The sequence below is a fragment of the Hippopotamus amphibius genome, chromosome 3 (assembly GCF_030028045.1).
Source record: "Hippopotamus amphibius kiboko isolate mHipAmp2 chromosome 3, mHipAmp2.hap2, whole genome shotgun sequence".
In the NCBI taxonomy this organism is placed as follows: domain Eukaryota; kingdom Metazoa; phylum Chordata; class Mammalia; order Artiodactyla; family Hippopotamidae; genus Hippopotamus; species Hippopotamus amphibius.
The window spans coordinates 121584104-121608453 of record NC_080188.1 but is presented as its reverse complement, the minus strand read 5'-3'; the positions used below and the strand labels follow the sequence as shown (position 1 = coordinate 121608453).

Here is a 24350-nt window from a genome sequence, read left to right as displayed (position 1 = left end):
GCTGTTTTGTATGCTGTTCTTTTCTCTGAAGGTCATATTGGAACAATTTTTCTTCACATTAAATATTCTCCTAAAACACAATTTGAAGGCAGTTGTTTGCATGATGAGCTATCTGTGCTGTGGATACTTTATGTTTAATGTGTCTTGGGATTCCCCAATTTTCCCTTTTGTATGAGATTCTGAGGACTACATCCTTGCTTTTTGTGTCTTTGGGTGCTTCTGATGATTGCTTTACAATAAAGCTTAGGAGCAAAATTCCTGGGACAAAGACCATACATATTTTAAGACTAATTCATCTGCAGAAAGATTGTATCAATTGACACTGTTTCAAGAAGTGTTGTGGTCTATATTTTTCTTGCTTTGTTTCTACCTTTTCTCTCACTGGTGGCTATAGGTTTCTGTGCTCTACAATGGGTAAACAATAAAAGTGGAAGGTGGGTGAAGATTGTTGTTTTAAAGATCAGACTTTGGGACAATCTTGGTGGTCCAGTGGTTAAGCCTTCATGCTTCTAATGCAGGGGAAGTGGGTTTGACACCTGGTTGGCTAACTGAGATTTCACATAGTGTGTGGTGTGGCCAAAAATATAAAATTTGAAAAAGATCAGAGTTTATCCTCATGTTGGTAGCACAGGCTACAAAGAAAGTGTCTCAGGAAAAGTTGACTCATTACAGACACAGCTAAAGCCTCAGCCTTAGTCTAATTTAGGAAAGCAAAGCCTGATATTTTCTGGTTGATATTATCCAATAAGCCATTGCTGATACTATATGTCTCCCAAGGGGAATGCGGCAGTGTGTTCTAGTGGAAGTATCTATAAATTCATCCATTCAATTATTCAACATGTATTTATTGAGGGACTACTATGTGCCTGTCACCAGTCCTGGGTCAAGAAGACTAGAGGAGACGTCCTTCGTCTCTATCAGGGGGTCATGCCCTGCAGGGGCTCATGGGGAGACAGTGAGATGGTACATGTAATTAACCAGGGTTATTACTCTTACTTGTATTGGTGGTTTCTCACCAACAGGGAAACATTGCTTAGGTTCCATGAAGAGCACTTGGAAAATGAGTTTGAGAAACTGTTCATGTGAGTCTCCATTAAGCCCAGATTATAATCTTCAATATTAAAAAAAAAAACAAAACACTCGTTCTGCTCTCACCTTTCCTGCATTTATCAGCTCTGAAGCTGTTTCTCTTTCATTTCTCTCAAGCTTATCATTTCCCAGCCCTCTATCCCTGGGGTCCACCACAGAGCGTCACACAGAGTAGGTGCTCAGTGAATTTGTTCTGAATGAAAAGATGAGGATAGAATGATAGATGAGACGTCTCTTTCCCTGATGTTGGTCTTGCTGGAGTAAAGGCCCATACTATGCATTGTGTTGGAGTGTGTTTTTCACCTTATGTATTGTTTCCCGTTCCTTCTCTCATCTGGGTCTTTCTTCACCCCTGACCCTTGCTATCCCCAGCCTGGGCTTCCTTCTAGGGTCTCCATAAGGATAGAAGTCATGCTTCTACTCCAAATGTGCCAAACCATGGCAGCTTGATGCAAATGATTTGTAGCTCTGCCCCTAGAGGATGCTCAGAGAGACTGAAGGCTTTGTGCACCCTGGGTCCCCCTTTTACATGTGTGGCATCTTCCCCAACAGTGTTGGAGGCCAAGGGAAGGGGCATCTTGGGCCTTGGCGGTGTGGGGCTGGCTTAGGGATTCACATGGCCTGTCTCTTGGGCTGTGGGACTGGAAAGGACACTGCAGGTGTGGGTGGCAGAGAGCTCATGATTGGGGGGTGGGGACATGGGGAGCTATCTTAGGTTGAAGGGCCTCACCCAGAACTCCCCTGGAGGAGAAGTCCACTGCCAAATGTCCTGTGAGATGGGAAGAATAGGATCTATTTTTATTACCCCTTATTATTCCTATGATTGAGGAGGTGGTGGAGTTGGTGGTGGTGTCAGTATGTCTTCCATGGTGTAACACATCCTGCTGCCACTTCCTTTCATACTGCCTCTCCCCAGCCCCCATCCCCTGATTCTGGAGGAAACTGTCAATCACGTTGGGCACAGACAAGTAACCTAGTAAAGCAAATCATAATACTCCATGCCCCCGGCCTGGATTGTTTATCTAGGGCTGGACACATGATCTGAGGTGGATCAGTCAGAGCCCTCCCTGGTACCCTGATGTTTTCTGAGCTTCTTTCCTTATGGGTTAGACCCCTTGGGGATATTCGTGTAGAATCCTGAAGGAAGAAAGCTGTCAGGCTAAGGGAATCAAAGATGAGAGAATGGAAAGAGGGAGGGAGAGAAAGAGTGAGCTTATACCTTCTGATTTATTGGGCTCATTCACTGAGATATCTGGATCTGCTCTGGTGTCTGTATCCAGATCCGCAGTATCCTTCCAATAAGTCTCCCCTTTCTTTGAAGCCAGTTGCAGTTGGGGTCCTCTCACTAGTGCTTTACATGAGGTTCTAGATCCTGCCAGATTATGAAGCACCTCCCCGACACAAAGACAGGCAGCAATTCGTATTGTCACCATGGGGAATGGAATCCTTTATTCTTTACTGAGAATAGGGCTTTGCAGAGCCCCAAACACCGTCCACAACCATCCCTGCGCGGGAGTGCCCTATGTGTGAGTGAGTGTGTGTTTGGGGTGGGCCTGATTGATTCCTGAAGCAGCCCCAGCATTTACACTGCGGGCGCCAGGCCAATCCTGTTGTTTCCCCGATCGTAAACCGAGAAATACAGCCTCAGGAAGACGGCACCAAGGGTCCAGGTCTCAGGTTCATTCAACTGCTGTGGTTCCTCTCGAAAGTTGCTGAAACAGATGCCCTGAGGACTCTGGGGGAGATGGCAGTACACCCCTGTCAATCCGAGTCCTTACCTGCCACCCCCCTCCTTATCCAGAAATGGCAGCTTCTCAGATTTACGTCCCTTCTTTAGTAAGAATCAAGTGGCTTTGTTAGAAGCTGAGGAAGGGGGCTGCCAATCCAAGAACAGGAAGGGCCAAGACCTGTGGTTGCCCTGAAGAGCTGGGGTGGGGGAGGGAAAGATTGGTGTTTTGGATTAGCAGATGCTAGCTACTATACAGAGGATGGATAAAAAACAAGGTCCTCCTGTACAGCACAAGGAAGTATATTCAACATCCCTTGAAAAACTGTAATGGAAAATAATAGGAAAAAGAATATATGTATATATATTTACACACACACCCATACATATTTGACTCAATTTGCTGTACAGCAGAAAGTAACACAACATTGTAAATCAACAGTACTTCAATAGAATATTAATAATAATAATAAAAAAGGACAAGAATGGCCCATAGTTCCCCTTTCCCTTTCCTCTGACCCATGCTCGGTGTTTCCTCTGCAGAGAACGCCTTTTCTTCTCCCTCTTCCCCTTCCTTTTCTTTAAGACTGTGTTCTGCCCCTCTAGGAAGACTTCCTGGACCCACACTCACCCTCCCTGGACACTTCAGGCTGGTTTTGGTGACTTACCCTGGTTCTCCCCTTGTCTCTATCCCTCATCATCCCTAATGTTCACCTGGCACCACTTGGCACACCTCCCGGGGTGCCATTTCTATGGAGGCCAGTGTAGATTTGCCTCAACCCAAGCAGGCTTCCTCATGCCTCCATGAGCCTGGGGGTTTGGAATTACTGAAACTCCCTGTCTTTGTCAAAGCCCTATTTCAGCCCATGAGACTCCTTGAAGTTCCACAGGGAGCTGACAATAAGCTGTAACCCTGTGCTGGGGCTGTGCAGTCACTGTGCACCCTTTACTCATGTGAGCATCCAACCTCCCCACAGAGGGGTCTGGAAGCCCAACTCACAGAGGAGGGAGCTGGGGCTTATCAAGGAGAAATTATAGCTGAGGACTAGGGGAATCATGTAATTGAGTATCCCCCAGGACCCTTTTGAGATGGGAATGGAGACTGTTAATCATGATGGTGAGACAACACACTGAGACTGTCCCCAGCCAACCCCACTTGTCACTTGGCCTATTTCAGGGATTGCTTGAGCTGAGTTTCTGTGTTCATCCATTTGAGGGCTCTGGTGGAACTGAGGCTCTTTGAGTGCAGTGGACTTTACTGTTTCCCTCTCCTTGTGCATCACACCATGCCGGCACAGGGTGGTGTCTCCATTAATTCCAGGATGATGGATATTCAGACTGTCCCTCTACTCTCAAGTGATTAGTTTTGTGGGAGACACTGGACCAACCACAGGGGCTCAGCAGCATCTGCAGGGTGTGGCTTGCCCTGCAGAGGGGCCCCTCTTTCTAGCAGCAGCTCAAAATTTCCGTCAGTCCCAATTTTGAGAACCAGCCCCCAGGGTTGGCCCCTCACCTTCCAAATGTAGGCTTGAGCAGGCACCGGGTAGTCAGTGCCATTGATGTTGAGGGTGAAGGTAGGCAGTTGAGTGATGGAGCTACATGGAACCACGTACTGTTACAGAAAGCAGAGAGAGGTTGACCCAGTTGATCCCTGGTGTGTGGAGAGCCCCAGAGTGACCCTGTGGCATGTCCCTTCACCTCTCGACCAAAAGGTATGGCCTTGATGAGCTTCTGGATGTTGGTGACCAGTCTAGGTGGGCCAACCAGCAACGCGGTCCCGGTATCCAGAATGGCCTGGCAGCCATTGAAGCAACCAATAGCCCTTCCGTCCATGGAGATGCTGAGAGACAGTGGGACAAAGTGGGCACCAGGATCACTCTGAAGTCTCCCCCCACGACTGCCCCCAACTCCCTGACTGTCTCCAGAACAGCCCTTCTGCTCATGCCTTGACTCTGTTTTCCTTTGCTCTGGTCATGTAATCTTCTTGGACTTCCTTTCATTTCTTGAATGCACCAGACTCTTTTGTGCCTCAGGGCCTTGGCATGTGCTGGTTGTCCTTCATAGAAGACCCCCATCCCCTTTGTCTAGCTAATATATCCTCCTCTTCCAGGTTCCAGCTTAAATGTCACTTTTTCAGGGAAGTCTTCCCCCAGATTAGATCAGGCTCCTGTCTTGGTCACTCTATCTAGACCCTTCCTCATTTGTAGCATGTATGAAAGTGGTAATTCATTATGTATGTGAGGCATTTCATGTACATCCGCCTCACTAGATATGAGGGCAATTTGTATCCACAGTTCCTCCCTCAAGTGCCCAGCACACAGTGGATGCACAGTGTATGTTTGTGGAGTGAATGAATATGTGAATAAGTATGTGAATAAATGAATGAGAAGTAATCAGAGACTTGTGTCTGGTGTCTGAACAATAATGTTTCAACCCCCACAGTGAACACGGACATTCTCTGGGACAGCAGATGCTCATAGTGTAGAGGAGGGAAAAACACACTGCCCTGGGAGAGGCTGGTTCCCAGCACTGCCCTCTCACCCGGCCCAGACACTGAGACTACCAGCCAGGCGATGCCCAGGCTAGCCCAGGAGGCCTCCAAAGCACACGTAAGCTTCTGTGTGAGGGTATCACATGGAATCCCGTCAATTATTGCCCCTTGTTTTCAGGCCACTCATGGATATCAGCTTCCTGATCCTGTCTGTCACATCCCCTGCCCCACTGTGTTCCCCGGATATGGGTGTGGGTGTCAGTGTGTCGGTGGAGTGTCTCTATGTATGAGTGGCTTTCAGGTCTCAAGAATGCAGCCAACCTCTCTCCATTGCTGATAAGCTTCTCCCTAAGGAGATCAGTTTTCCCAGTTTGTCCAGGAGTTTCCCTGTTTTTCAACTAGCGGTTTTGTGTAATACAAACCTGCGTGGGCCGGGATAGCTCTGGAGAGTTGGTCATCTTATGACAAGCATGTTTATACTGGTGAATTTCTCCCTGATCCTCTTTTTCTCACACTTTAGGGTCCTCAAACCATGCCCCCTGCCTCAAAGCGCAGAGTGCAGGCCTTTCTGGGCTGCACACTCCTCTCTGGACCCTGTTCTGGATGCTGATCAGGGCCTGAGTGGGAGACCTGGGGTGATTATGAGCCCATGTGTCGTGTTTGTATCTGTGTGTCTGTTTGTGTGTGTGTTTGTGTGTTTACCTGTGTGTATGTTTGTGCCTGTATGTCTCTGTTTGTGTCTTTGTGTGTCTCTGTGTGTGACTGGTTGTGTATCTGTGTTCCTGTACATGTTAATAGGTGTGCCAATGAGTGTGTTTATATGTGTCTCTCTGTTTGTTTGTATCTGTGTCATTGTGGGTGCAGTGTATGTATCTGTGTGTGACTGTGTGCCTATGTGTGCATTTGTGTGTGTATGCATGTGTACATGTGCACGTGTGGGAGTATAACTTGGGGTGACCCTCAGAGGGGGTGCTTACCGATTCATGGATATCTGCCAGTATTTGGTTTGTGACACTGGTATCCACTTGAGCTCTCCTCTGTGGTAGCTGTGGTCCACCCCGCCAAACATCACCACGCTGCCATTCTCCTTCTGGCTGAGGAGAGAAGGAAGAGGGAGGGATCCTTGTCGGAGAATAACACCACTCACTCTCTGAGGGTTGTACTTATCCATGCATCAGAAGCACTAGTATGGACCCCATTTTACAGATGTGGAAATTGAGGCACAGAGGGATTGAGTACCCAACCAAGGCTTGTCACCCACTAATGAATGGCACAGAAGGGGTTTGAAACTTGGCAGCCTGGCTGGGCTCTGACCACTCACCCTTCTGAAGAGGGACTTGTCCTCTCCAGCAACCGGAGTGCTCAGAGCTAGCCTCAGAGCCACCATGCTGGAGGGGGTCTGTCCTCCCCTTTGGGTAGCCTGTCGTTTTCTGGAAAAGCTGAGGTCAAAAGGCACTAAGAGCGTGAGTTCAGGTTCAACCTAGGGTTGGCTTCATGGGCTTGTGATGTGTCACATCCATGGGCCTGACACTAAGCAGGACCCCGTGCATTTGGTATCCCTGTCTTGAAATTCCTAATGCTTTTTGAACAGGAGGTGCCCCATTTTCATTTTGCACTGGCTCCTGTCAATTGTGTAGCTGGTCCTGGGCTCCCAATAAAATGTCAGTGAGGAAGTAAACATTCCCGCCATACATCTCCTTCCTTCCATATCAAATTCATCAGCAAATCCTGTTGCTTTTTCCGCCAACCTGTATCTTGACACCTTCCATTGTTCTCCTTCTTGCCTCCCTGTCTTGGACTAAGCCACTGCCCTTGAGCCCATGAGCATGGTTGTGTTCCAATAAAATGTTATTTAGAGAAATCAGTGGCAGGGCCAGAAGTGTCCCTGAGGCCATAGTTATGCTGGGCTAGACAGTCTCTCAGGAAACTCCTGGATTAGCTGGTCTATAATTTTTCATGCAACTGAGAGGATCTTACAGCTGATTGAGAGAGAGAGCTGTTTAGGCCAGACTTACTCACTCAAGTAGAAGGCAAAGACAGGCAGAGTAATGACATCTTGTGTCTTCAAGTTATCGAAGATGGGGGTGGTCCTTTCAAGGCCGACGCTGGGATAACTCAGGCCCACGATGCCATCAAAAGGTGTATCTTCAAACCCATTCTGCCACTTGCTCAGCCCAAATATCTGGCCCTGGATGGCAAGGTTCCCGATCTATGGGAGAGGAGAGGGTTCCCACACAAGTGTTTGGGATGTGAGGCTGGAACTGGGCTGGGGTGGAGATGCCATGAGGACAGAAGAGAAGCCCTGAAGCCTGGCTGTGCCCTGAATGGACCTCAGATGGTTAGACCAAGCTGGGACAGGAATTCAGGTTCCATTTGTGCAGGGCTGTGGATTTTAACCAACACCTGACCCTTCTACACAAACCATCTGCAGTGAGTCAAATTGGCCTCATGCCTTCTGTAAAGGTGGGGAAACTGAGACTCAGGACAGGACCAAATGGTACCCACTTGAGGACAAAATGAGTGGAGAACAGGCTAGTCTTGTATTTGGCATCACTATGATCAGATGACAGAAATGGACTGAATTCTTTGCAGTACATTGTGTCTTCTGCACCTTTCCAGGAATATAGAAGTCCATTATACAATGTTGCTTCCAGTGTTCTTATGAAAATTCTCCTTGGGAAACATGCTTTTGGGGATGTGTGTGTCTTAGAGACAGAGAATAGAAAGTAAGAAAGAGAGAGAGAGACAGACAAGGAGGGACAGAGAGAGACAGAGAGACAGAGAGAGAGAGAGTGCTTAGACTCTTTGGTGGAGGCAGCCCATAGATTTTGTGGGGCCATCAAACCCCCCTAGAATGAGAACCCTTCTATCAGGCCACTCTCACGTCTGTGGTGCCCTGCTTTCCCTGCCCAGATGTCTGAAGCCCTCAGCTGCCCCCAGGAGCCCAACATCAGTTTTATTATCTCCCCAAATACCCCACATCTGCATGAATACTGACTGACCAGCCCAGCTCCACTGCTTACCAGATACCTGACCTTTATAAGGTCCTCGTTCTGTGCACCTCAGTTCCCTCCTGTGTATAATGGAGCTAATCATAGTACTTGCTGTTTTGGATTGTTGCGGGATTAAACATGTTATACCCATGAAAGTGCCTGGTACAGTCTGAGAATAGAAAAGTGGGTGCTTTTTTCCCTTCTCTCCCTGTTCCTAGCAAAATGAACCTTGAGCTGCTCATGGACAAAGGAGCTGCAAATCCACACCCCAAGCCACTCTCAGGGTTAGCCATTCTGGGAGTTTGCGTGTCAGCAGGGGTGCTGTCTCCCCAAGAACAAGCCTTGCAGGGTGGGGGTCAGCCAATAGGGGATGTTGGGAAAGCCGGGCCCTCCCAGTTGGTCCTGCATATGTTTTTGAAACAGTGGTAGTTCCCAGGGCCAGTCCTGACTCAGCTTATGGTTTCCAGTTACCCGGACGGTGTCATAGCCAAGAGATCCAGCGATCTTCCCACAGCCGTATGTGATGTCGAAGAACCGATATGTGCGCTGGAAGGTTCTGGACAAGTCAGGGTTGAAGAGCTTGTTTGTACCTGCAGACACAAGAGATGAGTGTCCCTCAGGTGCCAAGGATGGTGGGTGGGAGAGTGAGTATAAGATGGATGGTGGTGCGGGGGGGGCGGGGTGGAGCAGGTACTCACCGTACATGGAGATGGAGCAGTAGATGGAGAACACCCACAAGTCAGCTGAGCCTGTGTCAAAGACAACCCTGAATTCCTGAGGGGGCGTTCCAATGGTGATGTTTCCCAAGTAGGCCAGCTACAGGCGCCGGGGAGAGGTGGTTAGGGCAGGCCTGGCTGCCCTGGCCACCCTCGATTCCCAGAGGGCTTCCCCTCCAGGTGTCCCACGTCTCCTGAAATCACTTCCCATCCACCCTCCTTCACAGTTTCTGCTCAGACCTGTGCTTTCATTTGATTTTTTTTTTTCCATGTGCAACCTTACTTCCCTGACCAGGGATCAAACTTGCGTTAGTGCAGTATTAGCACAGAGTCTTAACCACTGGTGTCTTAACCCGGTGCCTTCATTTGAGTAACTCCCCAGTCTCCCCTTCAAGGTCCAGCCTGAGTGTTCCCTCCTCCAGATGGGCCTCCTTGGTGTCCCCGGGGCACTTCATCTAAACTCGGAATGTGTCCTATGCACACCACACATTTGGCTCTTTTATTGTACATGTATTTATTCTTGGCCTGTCCCTCATTGTGGCCTATGCATTTTTGAAGGAGAGGAGAACTTTTTTAAAATCAATAACAGTAACCAGAATGACAGATTTCTATGGAGTCACAGGCCATACGGCTCAGTAACCTTTTGTGTCCTTCTTGGTTCTGCAGAGGCTGACCTTCCTTTGCCTGGGGTTTCAAACTTGATGTGCAGTTGGCTTTATCTTTTGATCAGACATGGGTCACCTTTCACCTGTAACTCTGTGGCTCAGTTCAGAAAGAACAATCTCCTGCAAACTAATGCCATATCTTTGGCACAGAAATGGTTGTTTACCTGCCCCCTGGTCATTGCTGGGCCAGGTCATCACAGCCCAAGAGCTGAGAATGAGACTGCCTTCCCCCTGGGATAGGGTCCCTGTTCCGCAGTGTTTCTGCTTCCTGCAGGAGCCCCAGACCCAACATCCATCCTGGTACCTCCCAGTAAGCCCCAGCGCTAGGCCAGAGCGCCAGGGGGCGCTGTGGAGCAGCATCTGCCCAACACACTCACACCCTCGTGGTTCCTCAGGGGGTGAAGATACATTTTCGGGTCATCAGTTTCATTCTGGGACCTTTCGTCCGAATTCTCCTCCAGGAAATTTGTCAGCAGTTTTTTCTCCCTGAGGGGTTCTCGCAAGGTGTTGACCTTCCTTAGAGGGATTCTTCATGGATCATTTGAAAAAGGAGGAAAAGAAGGGGCAGCAATCACCTGTCCATGTTATTGTATGACTGTCATGCCTTGCATTGTAATGATGCTGTGTATTTACTCAGAATTTTTATGATTGTCTTGTTATTATCAGGACGCCATTCAAAGAGTAGGGCAAACACCTCAGTTTGAATACAGGTTCCATTCTGTAATCTTGAGTTAAGTCAAATGTGCATTTGGAGTCTCAGTTTCCCCATCGGTAAAAAGGTCAAATATAATAACCCCCTTCCCCCATGTAGGATGTTGTGAGTATTGAGTGAGATGATGGATATAATGTACTGGATATGTAGGAAGGCTCAACAACAACAGCCATTACCATTGCTATTGCCACCCCACTGTATTTTTTTCAAAGAAACTCTGGGGAGGAAGTAGAAGTGGGATCATTAACTTCTTTTTACAGGGGAGGGAATTGAAATCCAGCAAGTTTGTGACTTGGCTGTGGTCACCCTACTTGTTAGAGGAAAAAAAGCATAGAAGTAGCCTTCCTGACCTTTCTACAGGGCACAAACAGACAAGAGGGGTGAGAGGAAGCCAGGAGATGTCCTATCAGAAAGGAAACGAAGAGGCTAGAGAAGGAAGGAAGAGTCAACAGAGGAAGAGAAAAGTCATAAATTTCTGTATGCACAGAGACAGCCAAAGATATGGAGAGATAAAGGAGAGAGATAGAAAGATGAAGAACAGACACATTCACACAGAAACAGAGAGAGACCAGAGAGAAGACCTAGAAGCAAATACAGGAGAAGTACTCTTCCATTGGACCACACTTACAGTTGCTGGTGTTGTGCACTGAACAATTCGGAAGAGTGCCATTTTCACATACGTTATGATGTGACAGCACCCCCAGAGTTGTGGAGCCCTGCAGGCCCACCCCAAGACTCTTGGGCCCCTCTGTGCCCTTGGCAAGGTACTCATCAATCAGTGTGAGTTGATCTTTCAGACTGTCAGGGCATGATTATATTTCCTTCTAACTCTGATGCGTCAAAGAATCAGAGGACAAGAAAAACCAGAGAAAGGAGATGATGCCACTTAACAGACCCCGTACTTACATGACTAGGCACTCTGAGAGGGCCAGCAGCCCGAGGATCCAAAGCCACTTCATGTTTCTTTCCCAGTTGCAATTACTTAGGAAAGAGTGTGCAGTGGTGGCCAAGAGCTCCTAGTTATATATGCTCTGACCTGCCCTAATGGTCCCCTTTGGCCACTAATGGATCTAAAAAGAAATATGAAGCTGTCGATAAAATCTTTACCTCCATTGGTGTCCTAGGGGAGTGGTCATAGAAAATTTTCAGAATACAGAGGTTTCTGCTGTAATCTCTTCCTTGGGGCTTTGTTGCAAAACCAACCTGAACCACATGGACTAACAGCTGAGAGATTCTTGCCAACTTGAAGAAAAGACACTGGTAGTAACGGGATAAAAGTAAATGCTAGGGTTCATGCTTGACATTTGTGATCTCATGTGGTCTTCCTAGCAAATTCATGAGATGTGCATTGCTGTGCTCAGTTTGACAGGAGATGGTAGAAAGAAAAGAGGTCAAGCAGCAATGTGAAGTTTTGAGGGGCAGTGCAGTGACCTATGAATGGTTGGCTTTAGGTAGTGGGACAGATGGCAGTGATCAGGGGCACTTATGATGCCAATCTGCATCAAAATCTACAGTAGTATTACAATTACAGAATTTCACCATTGGAAAAAATGTGATGCATGCATCCAGAAGATACGTCCTATCATCCGACAAACATATATGGAGCACCAGGTGTGCTGGGGTCTGGGTTAGATGCTGGAAAGTTAAAGTCAAGTAAGACACAGGTGGTCCTTATCTTCAGGGAGATAACAGTCTAGGGCAGGTCTCACAAACTCATGGCCCAGGAGGCAACACAAATGAATGGAAGGGCTGGGCAGGCATTGTGGTTACGGGTTAGGCAGCACATGCCCTACCAGTGGGGGCAGCCTCTGCTTAGCTGCAACCAGTGACTACCATGTCGGAAAGCAGCCTTGTTGGCTAAAGTTTAAAGAGAAGTTAGAAGTCTGGATATTTATGTCAAATCCCCTGATTTTAAATATTATCAAGTATTTTTTTTCTTCTTCACAAAATGTGGTGTGAGCCAAGCCTGAAACAACTGTGTACTGGAGTCAGCCTGCAGGCTGTGCAGGTCTTTATTTTTATCCTAGAGGTGGGAGTAGAGAGGGAACAGAGAGAATTCAGTTCATGTTCCTTGAATGAATAAGAGACTGAATGCTACTTAAACATGTTAATTTCCCTTCCATTGTTAAAGAAAAATCACCAGGGTCATATAAACCACTGAATTGAATCCTGTCCACTTGCTGAGCATCTGATATAATTCCCCAATAGGATCCATGCCTCGAGATATTTTGTCCATCAAACAAAATATTGAAAGAAATAATTTTTCAGTGTCTTATCTCTCAGAAAGGACACAAAACACTACTCAGAGCTCCTGCTCAGCCTGAGACAAGCAAAGCTACCTGTTAAAGTGTTATTCCAACCAAAGTACAGACAATCAAGTTTTATAGCTCCTTCCAGGATTCCCAGGGCCCTGTGTTCCTGAGATCTATCCAGGCCTGCCCCTTGGGTACAATAACGGGAGCCTGGGCTGGTCACCAGGTAGGTGATAGATGGGGTGCTACATCTTCCTATTCATTTGCACATTGTTAATAGTCAGTTTTGGTGGTTCAATCCCTATGGAGGGGATTTGACAACACCTAGCAAATGACACACACACAAATCATTTAGCTCAGCCATTCTACTTCTAGGGATTTATCCCAAGGATACAGTGGCAATCATACAAAAAGACATACACACAAGGTATTCACTGCAACATTGTTTGTAAAAGCCAATGATTAGAAACATAGCGGAAGTGCCCACCCACTGGGGAGCTTTGAATAAGGCATAGGGCAACTGAAGAATTGGGTATAATGGGGATGGAGGGAGGCATGGGAAGGGTGAGATCTTCAGGGTACACTCTTTAGTTTTGAAAAAAAGAAGGAGCAGAAAGGTGCTTATAGTTTGCTGCTTTTCCATACACATATACATCTATTTTCAATATGAAAGACTGGATGAATAAATAAAAATTTAATAAAAATTGTAAGTTATGGGTGCGGGACAGGGCAAAAGTGAGATTTATCTTGTTTTATAGTTTGACTTTGCAACCACGTAAATGTGTTCCAGAATCAAAAAATAGATAAACACATCTGTGGAACTTGAGAACTATGACAAATGAACCTAATGCTATCAAGTTGGTGATACAGCCACACAGAACAAAACCTTATTTAAGTGACTTTAAATTGTAGAATTTTGACTCTATACTCAGAGTCCTTAGAAGTAAGGAGAAAGACAAACAAACAAACAAAACACCCTCCTTCAAAAACAAAACAAAAACAAAAAGTCCAAAAATTTGAAACAGTATCCAACAACTTATTGTTGGCTATATTGCTGCTGTTGTGCACATATCATAAGTAGGTGCATACAAGTTAAAGACAGTAAGTAATTAACCCTCATGTTGTTAAGAAGCAAGAATTTCAATGGAAGAGATAGAAGAGATTTAAGTGTACAACCAAACAGCTTAGGTAAATCCCTGTGGTCTTAAACTTGATTTGGAAGTATACATTTGTACCAATTAATTATTTTCCTTTTTTTTTTTTTTAAGAAAATATGTACTTTTGGCCCTGATCACTAAAAGCCTAGAAGCAATGGCAACTTGATAACAGTGGGTATCCTGAGGCCTAGCTCGTGTCCTCTAAAGACCATTTCCCACGAGAGGATCCAGAGATTCTTGATGAGATGGCTAATTTCAGGGCTGGGCCAAGAAATGCACATGATAGGCCTGGGAATCTTGAAGGACCAGCAAGGCAAGGGCCTTCAAAGACATCCTGGGCGTGGGCACAAAGTTTAGGAATCCATATGAAGAGGCCAAAAGTGGGACACTTTTGAAACAGGAGGGAAGGGGGCAGGGAAGAACCTTAGAAAGAATGACATAACCTGAGGACATGACCAAAACTGAGTTGAAGAAAATGAGTCCAAGATGGCAGGCAAGTAGACTTCCACTAGAACTTAAGCCTCAGTAATACAAGCGTAAGGATGAAAGAGTGGGCTGTGGCCCTATCTTGGAAATACCCAACCCTTCCTGAAATAGCTGGAATACTCCTCCCACTCATTAGCCTGTGAAAGTACCCACCCTTGTAAAAATTGACAACCCCATACCCTGGTGCCTTTCTTACCTTCTGAGATGGCCCACAGTCTGTCTGTGGAGTGTGTTTTTGTCTAAATATACCCACTCCTACCTATCAGTTTGTCTCTCTCTAAATTCTTTCTGCGATGAGACATCAAGAACCTGAGCTTCCTGGAGTTTTGAAACCAGGTGTGTGATCTCAGGTGGACAACTTTGGGTTTTGGCCAGGTTTGAGTCCTGGCTGCATGGGTTCAAGTCCCAATCAGGGATTTGGCTGGGCTTGTGTCCTGGCATGTGGGTTGAACTTCTAATCTGACGTGTACAGTTGTAGCTGGTGACTATGAAGTGACAGGGATAAGGGAAGAAAATGTCGAGTTAGGTTTTGGTCCTAAAGAGGGCTGTGGTACTGATCTCAGAGAGGCAGCAGTGAGTGGTGACATGAAGCAAGATCTTAATTCCCTGCCCAGAATTTGAACCTGGGTAGCCTGGGTGAAAACCTGGAGTCCTAGCCACCAGCCCAGCAAGGCTAGAGGCTAGAAGCTATTTTCCCCTGGCTCTTGCCCCTAGTGAACAATGCATTTCTCACAGAGGCTAAAAGTGTAAAAGCATGTATAGAGTTTATTATTAGAGACATAGCATTAGAACAAGTGGAGAGCACCCAGAGATACAATTTATTAAGACAGAAGCAAGGCAGAGATGCACACCCAGAGAGAAAGGGTGTGGGCATCTTCCTCAATGAGGAGGAGTACAGTAAAGAGGCGGTTAAGGCATTTATATAGGGCAGTTCTTCCAGGGCTTTGTTTACTTTTGCCATTTATCTGGTGTCTTTTTAAAATTTATTTATTTATTGACTGCTTTGGGTCTGCATTGCTGCCTTTGGGTTTCTCTAGTTGTGGCGCAGGGGCTGCTCTTCATTGTGGTGCTCTGGCTCCTCATTGTGGTGGGTTCTCTTGCTGTTGAGCACGGGGTCTATACCTGTGGCCTTCAGTAGCTGTGGGACACTGGCTTAGTAGTTTTTGCTCCCAGGCTATAGAGTGCAGGCTGAATAGTTGTGGTACACAGGCTTAGTTGATCCCCAATTGTGGGATCTTCCTGGAGCAGGATCCTGGAAATGGGATCTTTGAACCCATTTCCCCTGCACTGGCTGGTGAATTCTTAACCACTGCACCACCAGGGACGTCCCCAGTTATCTGGTTTCTTTCTTCACACCTGTCCTGTCCCAGGAATCTCCCAATTATGTGTGCAGAATGTTTTTCCAAGATGGATTTCAGCCCAGAAACCTATGGGAAAGCCTTACCATGACATATTATGGGGTGGTGTCCCCTCCTTTTTGACCTCCAAGGAGAATTTCCGTGCATGTGTAATGTCTCCTTTGTCCCAAGGATGGGGAGCGTATGACCTCTTGATCTCCTAACAGGGCTTAACCCCTCCCTGTCTCTGCCGTAAAAGTGTCCAATGTTCAGGTATTTACCCTATTTCTGTTGCTGTTTCTTATATTGAAGTGCAGATATCGAAATATTGACAGGAGTCCAGTCATCAGTATGTAGTCCTGGAGCCCGTTTGTCTCTTGCCTCAGGAAATGTAAAGTAGGGGCTGGGATGACTGTCCAACCTGGAGCTCATCTTCTTCTCTGCCTCATGAGATGTAAATGGGAGGCCAGCTGTAAATGCCTAGCTTGGAGCCCATCTATCTCCTACCTCAAATCCCCCCTGAGAGATGAGAACCCCAACAGATCTTTATTGGGATGATAAAGGGTGAAGGTCTGTCTTCTGCAGCTTCTTCATGCTGGCATGGGGCTTGTAGACCCTACCAAGTTGGGGTTACTGAGCTCTTGTCCTGTCTCATTAAGGGGCCCAGGGTGACTTCTGTTGTTTTTTCAGCAGGATCTGTTCTGAAGAGTGGCTGGAATCTCTGCATCACTGTCACCTTGTTTGGGAAACTTTTGTGTCCTTAGAAAGAACAAACTAGACAAGTAGATCAAGAGGGCAGGGGCCAAAGATCAGTAAAAAAATTATTGTAAGCAGGGTCCACGTGGGATTACTAAACATTGGGTCACCCTGGCCAAAGGAATGGAGCCATTGGGCTTGATGATATACATTTTCGATGGCCTCTTCTATTAGCCTAGTATACTTGATGTAGGTATAACAGAGTCAGTGTGAAGTAGTTGCAGCAGTGAAACCCTGAACATTACGAAAAAAGTGATCTCATTTTTTTTTCAGGAAAATAAACCTGAAACCTAGTCTGGACCTGGTGCTTTGGGAAGATGTGTAGCCATGTAGCCAGTTGACTAGTTTCATCTAAGTAGGTTTTAACCTTTGGTGTGCAATGAACACATAGATAACAGGTTATATTGCTCTGAAAATTTTCTCATTAATAGCCAAAGCAGACCTTACTGTTGATGATGTTCATGTTATTCTAGTTATGAGAAGATGCAAGAATTTGAGCTCATAAAATCTTTTTCTGAATGTGTCTAACTATCCAGAGACCTGTTCTTCCAGTTTTTTGCAGAGCACAGAGTGCCTCCTTTTTGATTTCTACACTGACATTCTTTTGGGGGATGGGGCGGGTGGGTTTTAAGTTCAGCAGCTGCAGTGGCCATGATTTAGTCCTTGTAGAGGTGGATGGCAAGTGTCAGTTTCTAGTTGGCAAGGCCCCTTCATGGCCACAAGTTTATCCATGTTTTGGGGGGCATTTCATGACCATTTCATCCCACAGTGCTGGGAAGTCTCATTCCTCTGTCTGGTGAAATTTCATTGAAGGCCACTCAATGTGCTGTTCCTTGACTAGGCCCTGCTAACAGTAGCCAAAAACCTCTGGACCATCTGTCTAGTCTTTTATGATCCTGGAAAATATTCCCTGTTGTTTCATCTTTCCATATCTAGAGTTAAACTCTTACCATCACTGATCTCACATGGAAGTGTATATCATCATTTTATTAGAGGCTCAATCACACATTTGGTAATGCAAGAAACAACAATTTCTTGAAATAGGTGATATAGAAAATAATATAGCCAGCAGTGCTGGTGAGATCATAAGTAAGAATTTAAGTCAAGAACTTCCTTTAGGTGCAGCCAAGTATATACCCAGGTTATCTTCCTCTGTTCTGTAGTAATCCTTATTTTTCAGGGAAATAGTGTATCGGTATTTTTTGTAAGGCATTAAGCCCAATTTTCTAGTGTAACTGGGCTGATGATCCTTAGTATGATTTAATTGTTCCCAGCACAGAGGAGCTGATAATGCTGCTGAGAATCTAAGAGGTTTTAATCTCAGGAGGGAGCGGGTAGAGAGAAAACTTAATGTTTTAATTTTACCCACAGGTGTAAATTAGCAAATTGTTGTAAAGCATAAGTAGCTTGAGGAGAAGAGCTTCTTTTTATCTGTCAAAAAACAGAGAAGAAAAGCCAGAAATATGTCAGACAAAATTCAGAAAAAATATCTCATATTTAGCAGTTCGATTAATCCCACGTAATTAACTTTTGTTCTGTTTGAGTCGAGTGATGTTGGTACCTTGACCACTGGATATTGTAAAAGACGTACCCCAAGTGGAAAACACAATTATAACTATTGTTTTCAATGTGAGGGCATCAGCCCTGCAACCACAAAAGGCTTTAACCCACACACAAAAAAAATGTGGTGTGTCAGGGAGCTGGGAAAAAGCCAAAGGCCATCTTGGATTTCCCATAGCCCTGACTTTATTTTACAGCCTTTGCTGACCCATTTTCAATTCCCTGTTTTAGAAGTAGACTGTTGTCATGATTTGAAGACATCAGAATGGCAAAAGACACACGAGATGTTCATATTTGTAGAAGCATAATGAACTTTATCTACACGTGCCATATTCTTCGTAGATCATTGTGAAACACTACTTATTCACTCAACCAAAGTAACAAAAGATCTTAAAAGCAAATATAAATCACTTAAAGGCTTAGGTAATTCACAAGTCTGTTATCAAAAGCAGCATTCCAAGAAAACTTTGTTTTCTTAACAGAGAGTGACAACCAAATTCCAAACTGGTACCAGCGTGCTGTTAAAAACATATTTATGTACCTAATTCATTTTTATTTAATCTTAGAAAGTTCTTTTTATTAATCTTGAAAAAGTAGTATCTTTGCAAAGGCATCAGATTGAAACCATAGTTGTCTATAATGATCAAAGCCACAGGAAGGCATGTTTAAAATCTGATTACAAGGCAATAGATAAAGTAAACTTGGTTACTGTTGGGACATGCAACATTTTTAGATAATAACTAGAACTGTGACTGATAATGTTTTATCAGGACATTTCTGAATTTTAGGAACTCCACAGAATTTCTAGAATACCCACATAAGCAAACAATTACCATACAATATTAAAAGGGTTTAAAACATTCAGTCAAATAGGATAAAACCTCTCAGTGTGGCATCAAGCACATTTATTAATAGTTTTAAACCTTTTGTTTATGTGTAAAAGGAAACCAATATTCAGTAATTAACATTTTAATATCTTGCTTTATTCCAGAAAGTTCACCCAAGTTCTTTTCTCATTTGCATTTTTACCCTAAATGTTTCTTTACATTGGATTATTTTCTTTACTGATAAATTTGCTACAGATAGTCTATATTAAATCTAGGCACAATAAAAGTGTTATACTTAATGCTGATGACTTTAAAGACGTCTCTATTAATTAGATTAACAAACATTATTACCGGGTATTAATTTAATATTGAAATATTTCCCAGTTTCCATCAATCTGAAATTTATTCAGCCTAATTTTTGTTGTATTTAGAACTGCTTGATTTGTAAATGCTTACTTTTCTTTTAGCCAATTAAATAGAGCTCATTTATGAATTAACCTCAGCAATATTATCCAAAGACAAAGGCACATACTGAGACATATACATATATGCAGACAGACAGAGATCTCATAGTTTCTGCTAGAGATTTAAAATGCCTTTTGGCCCCCTCCCCTCCCTCCACCCCCTTTTCTTTCCCTTGACTTGAAGTTGTATTAATTACCCCAAGGCTGAAATCTCAGGCAATGAGGGCTGTGATTGTATCTCAAGGGCCTGATAGGAGTTAACTTCAAACGTTCCCCTAGACATATTTTTGTTCTGTCAGCCTCAGAATTCTGAAAATAATATTTTCACAATCTAGCCATTTTAAATTGCATATGCAAAAAAGAAGCAGTTTTGACATGTAAAAAGTTGTATCTTTACCAGTTTTCTCTGGAGGCTAAAGAATATTGTGTCCGCACTATTAAAAGTCATCCTTTTTATTCTGTAGTCATGGTTTCATAGCTCAAATTTTAAGGCGATAGTACTAAAATTGGCTGTGATAACAGGGGCAGCCTGGCCAATAAAATGTTGTCCCATCAGGGATTGTCCTCTGTGGAGGTGGGGTCTTTGTTTGATCAGAAGAATCTGAATGAGTAAGGGAAATTTCAGGAGTAGGGGAAGATGGGTCCTATCCACTGAGCATTGGGAGATGTTGGAAGGGGATTGTTTAGAATGTTAGGAGTGTTCTTCTGATTCCTCAGCCTTTTTATTGTAGGAGAAAGTCCTGAACAAAAGAGAACCTCAGTCCATTTTCCCATCCTGTGGCGATATAGGTCTAATTGTAAGAGACCCATTTTCAGGCCATTTTACCATCCCCCAACTTAAATAAAGGCTAGGCACTGCTACAGTGGAATCTTAAGTTTTTCTCTTCTCTCAGCTCATTTAGCTTAGAAAGGGGATCCTCCCATGTCAAGAATAAGGCAGTGCTCCGAGAATGGAATCCAGCATCCTAGAAGTGTTTACTAGGAGGCTGGTGCCTGAAGGAATTTGGGTTGTCCCCTTAATTGCTTTCAAGCATGGTGCGGTTTTAAGCATTTTTGCCCACTGAATCCTGACCAGACGTCTCTGGCCCCCATTGAAGCCTCACACAATGCACCCAACCCAGCACGGACAGAGAAGGGCTTTTGAACCAGTGCAGACCGGTTGCCAGAACTTTTCTTAGGACAAATCCCTTGTCTATAGGGCCTACTATGGTGGAGTGTATTCCTGGAGACTGAGCATCTATAAATCCTAGGACATAGGTGGTTTGGTAGTGGTCAGCCCAATAGGTAGTCTGTTATAGGCTATGGGGTGTTAAGGCCTGGAGTGAAGGTGGAACTCCTAGAGGAGCTGAAGTTGGCCACAATGGAAAGTGCCACAGGGATCAGGATCTGAGGGCTGAGAGATGGGAATATTCCCATAGAGGATCTTTGGACACAGAGTCAGGTGGGTGATTAATCAGCAGAGATACAACAAATCTATCGCACTGTTTGTTTGCATCTAAGGTCCAATTTTAGGAGACATAAAGCTTATGTGAAAAAGAAAGCTTGTTTCCTTAGTAGAGTAGGTTAGAAAATCCCAGGAAAAAAAAGTCAATGGTGGGGTGTGCACCTGGCAGGCTTCTTGAGGAGAAAGACACTTGAAGGCAGCGGGCCCCCTGGGAGGTAATTTTTCTTCCTTGAGAAATAAAGTGTGGTGCATAGCAGGGTGCAGTTGGTAGGAGAGAGCCTCAGACACTGAGCTCAGGCTCCAGGGGAATTGCTTGCTGATGAAAAAGAACTGCTTGGGCATGGGGCATGCTGGGAGTTGTAGTTTAGGCAGAGAGAGAGAGAGAGAGAGAGAGAGAGAGAGAGAGAAGAGGAGGAGATTGGGTAGAGAGGAAAGTTTAAGCAAAAGAACAAGAGAGAGAGTGTGAGTGAGAGAAGAAACCCCTTCGACTCCTGAGCTGAGAGAGCCAAGATTAAGCCCTGTGGTCTTGGAAAGAGAACAAAGGAGAGAGCTGAGAGCAAGCAAGTTCTCATGGGAGAGAAAGTGAAAGTCAGAAGTCTCCAGCCAGCTGTTTCCAAGACCTGCAGTTTACCTTAAATTCCTGGGTTTCAGCAACATCTGATCCCAGAGAAGCAGCAGTGAACAGTGGGATGAAGTGAGATCTTAATTCCCTGCCCAGGAATTGCACCTGGGTCACCTTCATGAAAACTAGGGGTCCTAGCCACCAGACCAGCAAGAGCTAGAGAATAGAAGCTATTTTTCCCTGGCTCTTGTCCCCAGTGAAAAATGCATTTCTTATGAAGGCCAAAACTCTAAAAGCAGATACAAAGTTTATTACTGGAGACATGGCGTAACAATCAATGGGAGAACACACAGAGAAACAATTTGTTTAGTTAAGACAGAAGGAAGGCAGAGATGCACACCCAGAGAAATAGCATGTGGGCATCATCCATAATGAAGAGGAGTATAGTTAAGAGTAGGTTAAAAAAGTCCAAGGCAGATGGCTTCCCAGGAGAGTTCTATCAAACATTTAGAGAAGAGCTAACACCTATCCTCCTCAAACTCTTCCAAAATATAGCACAAGGAGGAACACTACTAAACACATTCTATGAGGCCACCATCATCCTGAAACCGAAACCAGATGAAGATGTGACGAAAAAAAAGAAAATTACAGGCCAATATCACTGATGAATATAGTTGCAAAAAATCCTCAACAAAATACTAGGAAAGAGAATCGAACAGCACATTAATAAGATCATACACTATGATCAAGTGGGATTTATTCCTGAAATCAAGGAATCTTCAATAAGCACAAATCAATCAATGTGATACATCATACTAACAAATTGAAGGCTAAAAACCATATGATCATCTCAATAGATGCAGAAAAAGCTTTTGACAAATTCAACATTCATTTATGATAAAAACTCTCCAGAAAGTGGGCATGGAAGGAAGTTACCTCAATTTAATAAAAGCCATATATGACAGACCAACATCTAACATCATTCTAAATGGTGAAAAACTGAAAGCATTCCCTCTGAGAACACGAACAAGGCAAGGGTGTTGACTCTCACCACTATTATTCAACATAGTTCTGAAAGTTTTAGCCACAGCAATCAGAGAAGAAAATGAAATCAAAGGAATCCAAACTGCAAAAGAAAAAGTAAAATTGTCACTCTTTGTAGATGACATGATTTCATACATAGAAAACCCTAAAGAAGCTTTCAGAAAACTGCTAGTACTAAATGATGAATTTAGTAGAGTAGCAGGATACAAATGAATGCACAGAAATCTCTTGCATTCCTATTACCAACAATGAAAGATCAGAAAGCGAAATTTAGGAAACACTCCCATTTAGCATTGCAACTGGAAGAAGAAATTACCTAGGAATAAACCTGCCTAAATAGGCAAAAGAGCTATATGCAGAACATTATAAGACACCGATGAAAGAAATCAAAGATGATACAAAGAGATGGAGGGACATACCATGTTCTTGGATTGGAAGTATTAACATCGTGAAAACGACTATCCTACCCAAAGCAATTTACAGATTCAAGCAATCGCTATCAAATTACCAATGACATTTTTCACAGAACTAGAGCAAGAAATTTTATGATTTGTATGGCAAAGCAAAAGACCCCGAATAGCCAAAACATTCTTGAGAGGGAAAGACAGAGCTGGAGAAATCAGGCTCCTTGACTTCAAAGTATACTACAGGGCTTTAGTGATCAAGACAGTATGGTACTGGCACAAAAACTGAAATATAGATCAATGAACAGAATAGAGAGCCCAGAGATAAACACATGCACATATGGGCACCTTATCTTTGACAAAGGAGGCAAGAATATACAATGGAAAAAAGACAGCCTCTTCAATAAGTGGTGCTAGGAAAATTAGATGGCTACATGTAAAATAATGAACTTAGAGTACTTCCTAACCCCCCACACAAAAATAAACTCAAAAGGGATTAAATATCTCAATGTAAGACCAGACACTATAAAACACTTAGAGGAAAACATAGGCAGAACACTCTATGACCTAAATCACAGCAAGATCCTTTTGGACCCACCTCCTAGAATAATGGAAATAAAATCAGGAATAAACAAATGGGACCTAATTAAACTTAAAAGCTTTTGCACAGCAAAAGAAGTCATAAACAGGATAAGGAGACAACCCTCAGAATGGGAGAATATATTTGCCAAGGAAGCAACTGATAAAGGATTAATCTCCAAACTATACAAGCAGGACATGTAGCTTAATAGCAAAAAAAGCAAATAGCTCAATCCAAAAATGCGAGGAAGACCTAAACAGACAGTTCTCCAAAGAAGATATGTACATCACAGCAAACTAATGAAAAGATACTCAATATCACTAACCATTAGAGAAATGCAAGTCAAAGCCAAAATGAAGTATCACCTCACACCAGTTAGAATGGTAAGCATCAAAAAATCCAGAAACAGTAAATGCTGGAGAGGGTGGGGAGAAAAGGGAAGCCTCCTGTACTGTTGGTGGGAATGTAAATTGGTACATCCACTATGGAAAAGAGTATGGAGGTTCTTTGGAAAACTAAAAATAAAACTAGCATATGACCCAGCAATCTCACTCCTGGGCATATACCCTGAGAAAACCATATTCCAAAAAGGAACATGTACCACAGTGTTCACTGCAGCACTATTTACAATAGCCAGGATGTGGAAGAAACCTAAATGCCAATAAACAGATGAATGGATAAAGAAGACGTGGCACATGTATACAATGGAATATTACTCAGCCATAAAAAGGAATGAAATGGAGCCAAATGTAATGAGGTGGATAGACCTAGATTCTGTCATGCAGAGTGAAGTAAGCTAGAAAGAGAAAAACAAATACTGTATGCTAACTCATATATACAGAATCTAAAAAAAAAAAAAAAAAGGTACCGATGAACCCACTGTCAGGGCAAGAATAAGGATGCAGATACAGAGAATGGACTGGAGGACACGGGGTGGGGGTGGGTGGGGGGTGAAGGGGAAGCTGGGATGAAATGAGAGAGTAGCATAGACATATATACACTACCAACTGAAAAACAGATAGCTAGTGGGAAGTTGCTGTATAACAAAGGGAGACCAACTCGATGATGGGAGATGCCTTAGAGGG

At 44.2% G+C, this 24350-nt stretch overlaps 1 protein-coding gene across 1 annotated transcript; it reads right to left on the bottom strand.

Moving 5' to 3' along the window:
• Positions 1-2671: 2671 nt before the first annotated feature.
• Positions 2672-11351, bottom strand: LOC130849972 (pregnancy-associated glycoprotein 2-like). The gene is made up of 9 exons (XM_057729246.1): positions 11299-11351; positions 10058-10208; positions 8998-9115; positions 8771-8889; positions 7322-7515; positions 6284-6400; positions 4514-4655; positions 4329-4427; positions 2672-2824 (listed from the first exon to the last, which is right to left on the bottom strand). Exons 1-9 carry the CDS (start codon positions 11349-11351, stop codon positions 2672-2674), a joined length of 1146 nt encoding a protein of 381 aa, XP_057585229.1.
• Positions 11352-24350: the final 12999 nt, after the last annotated feature.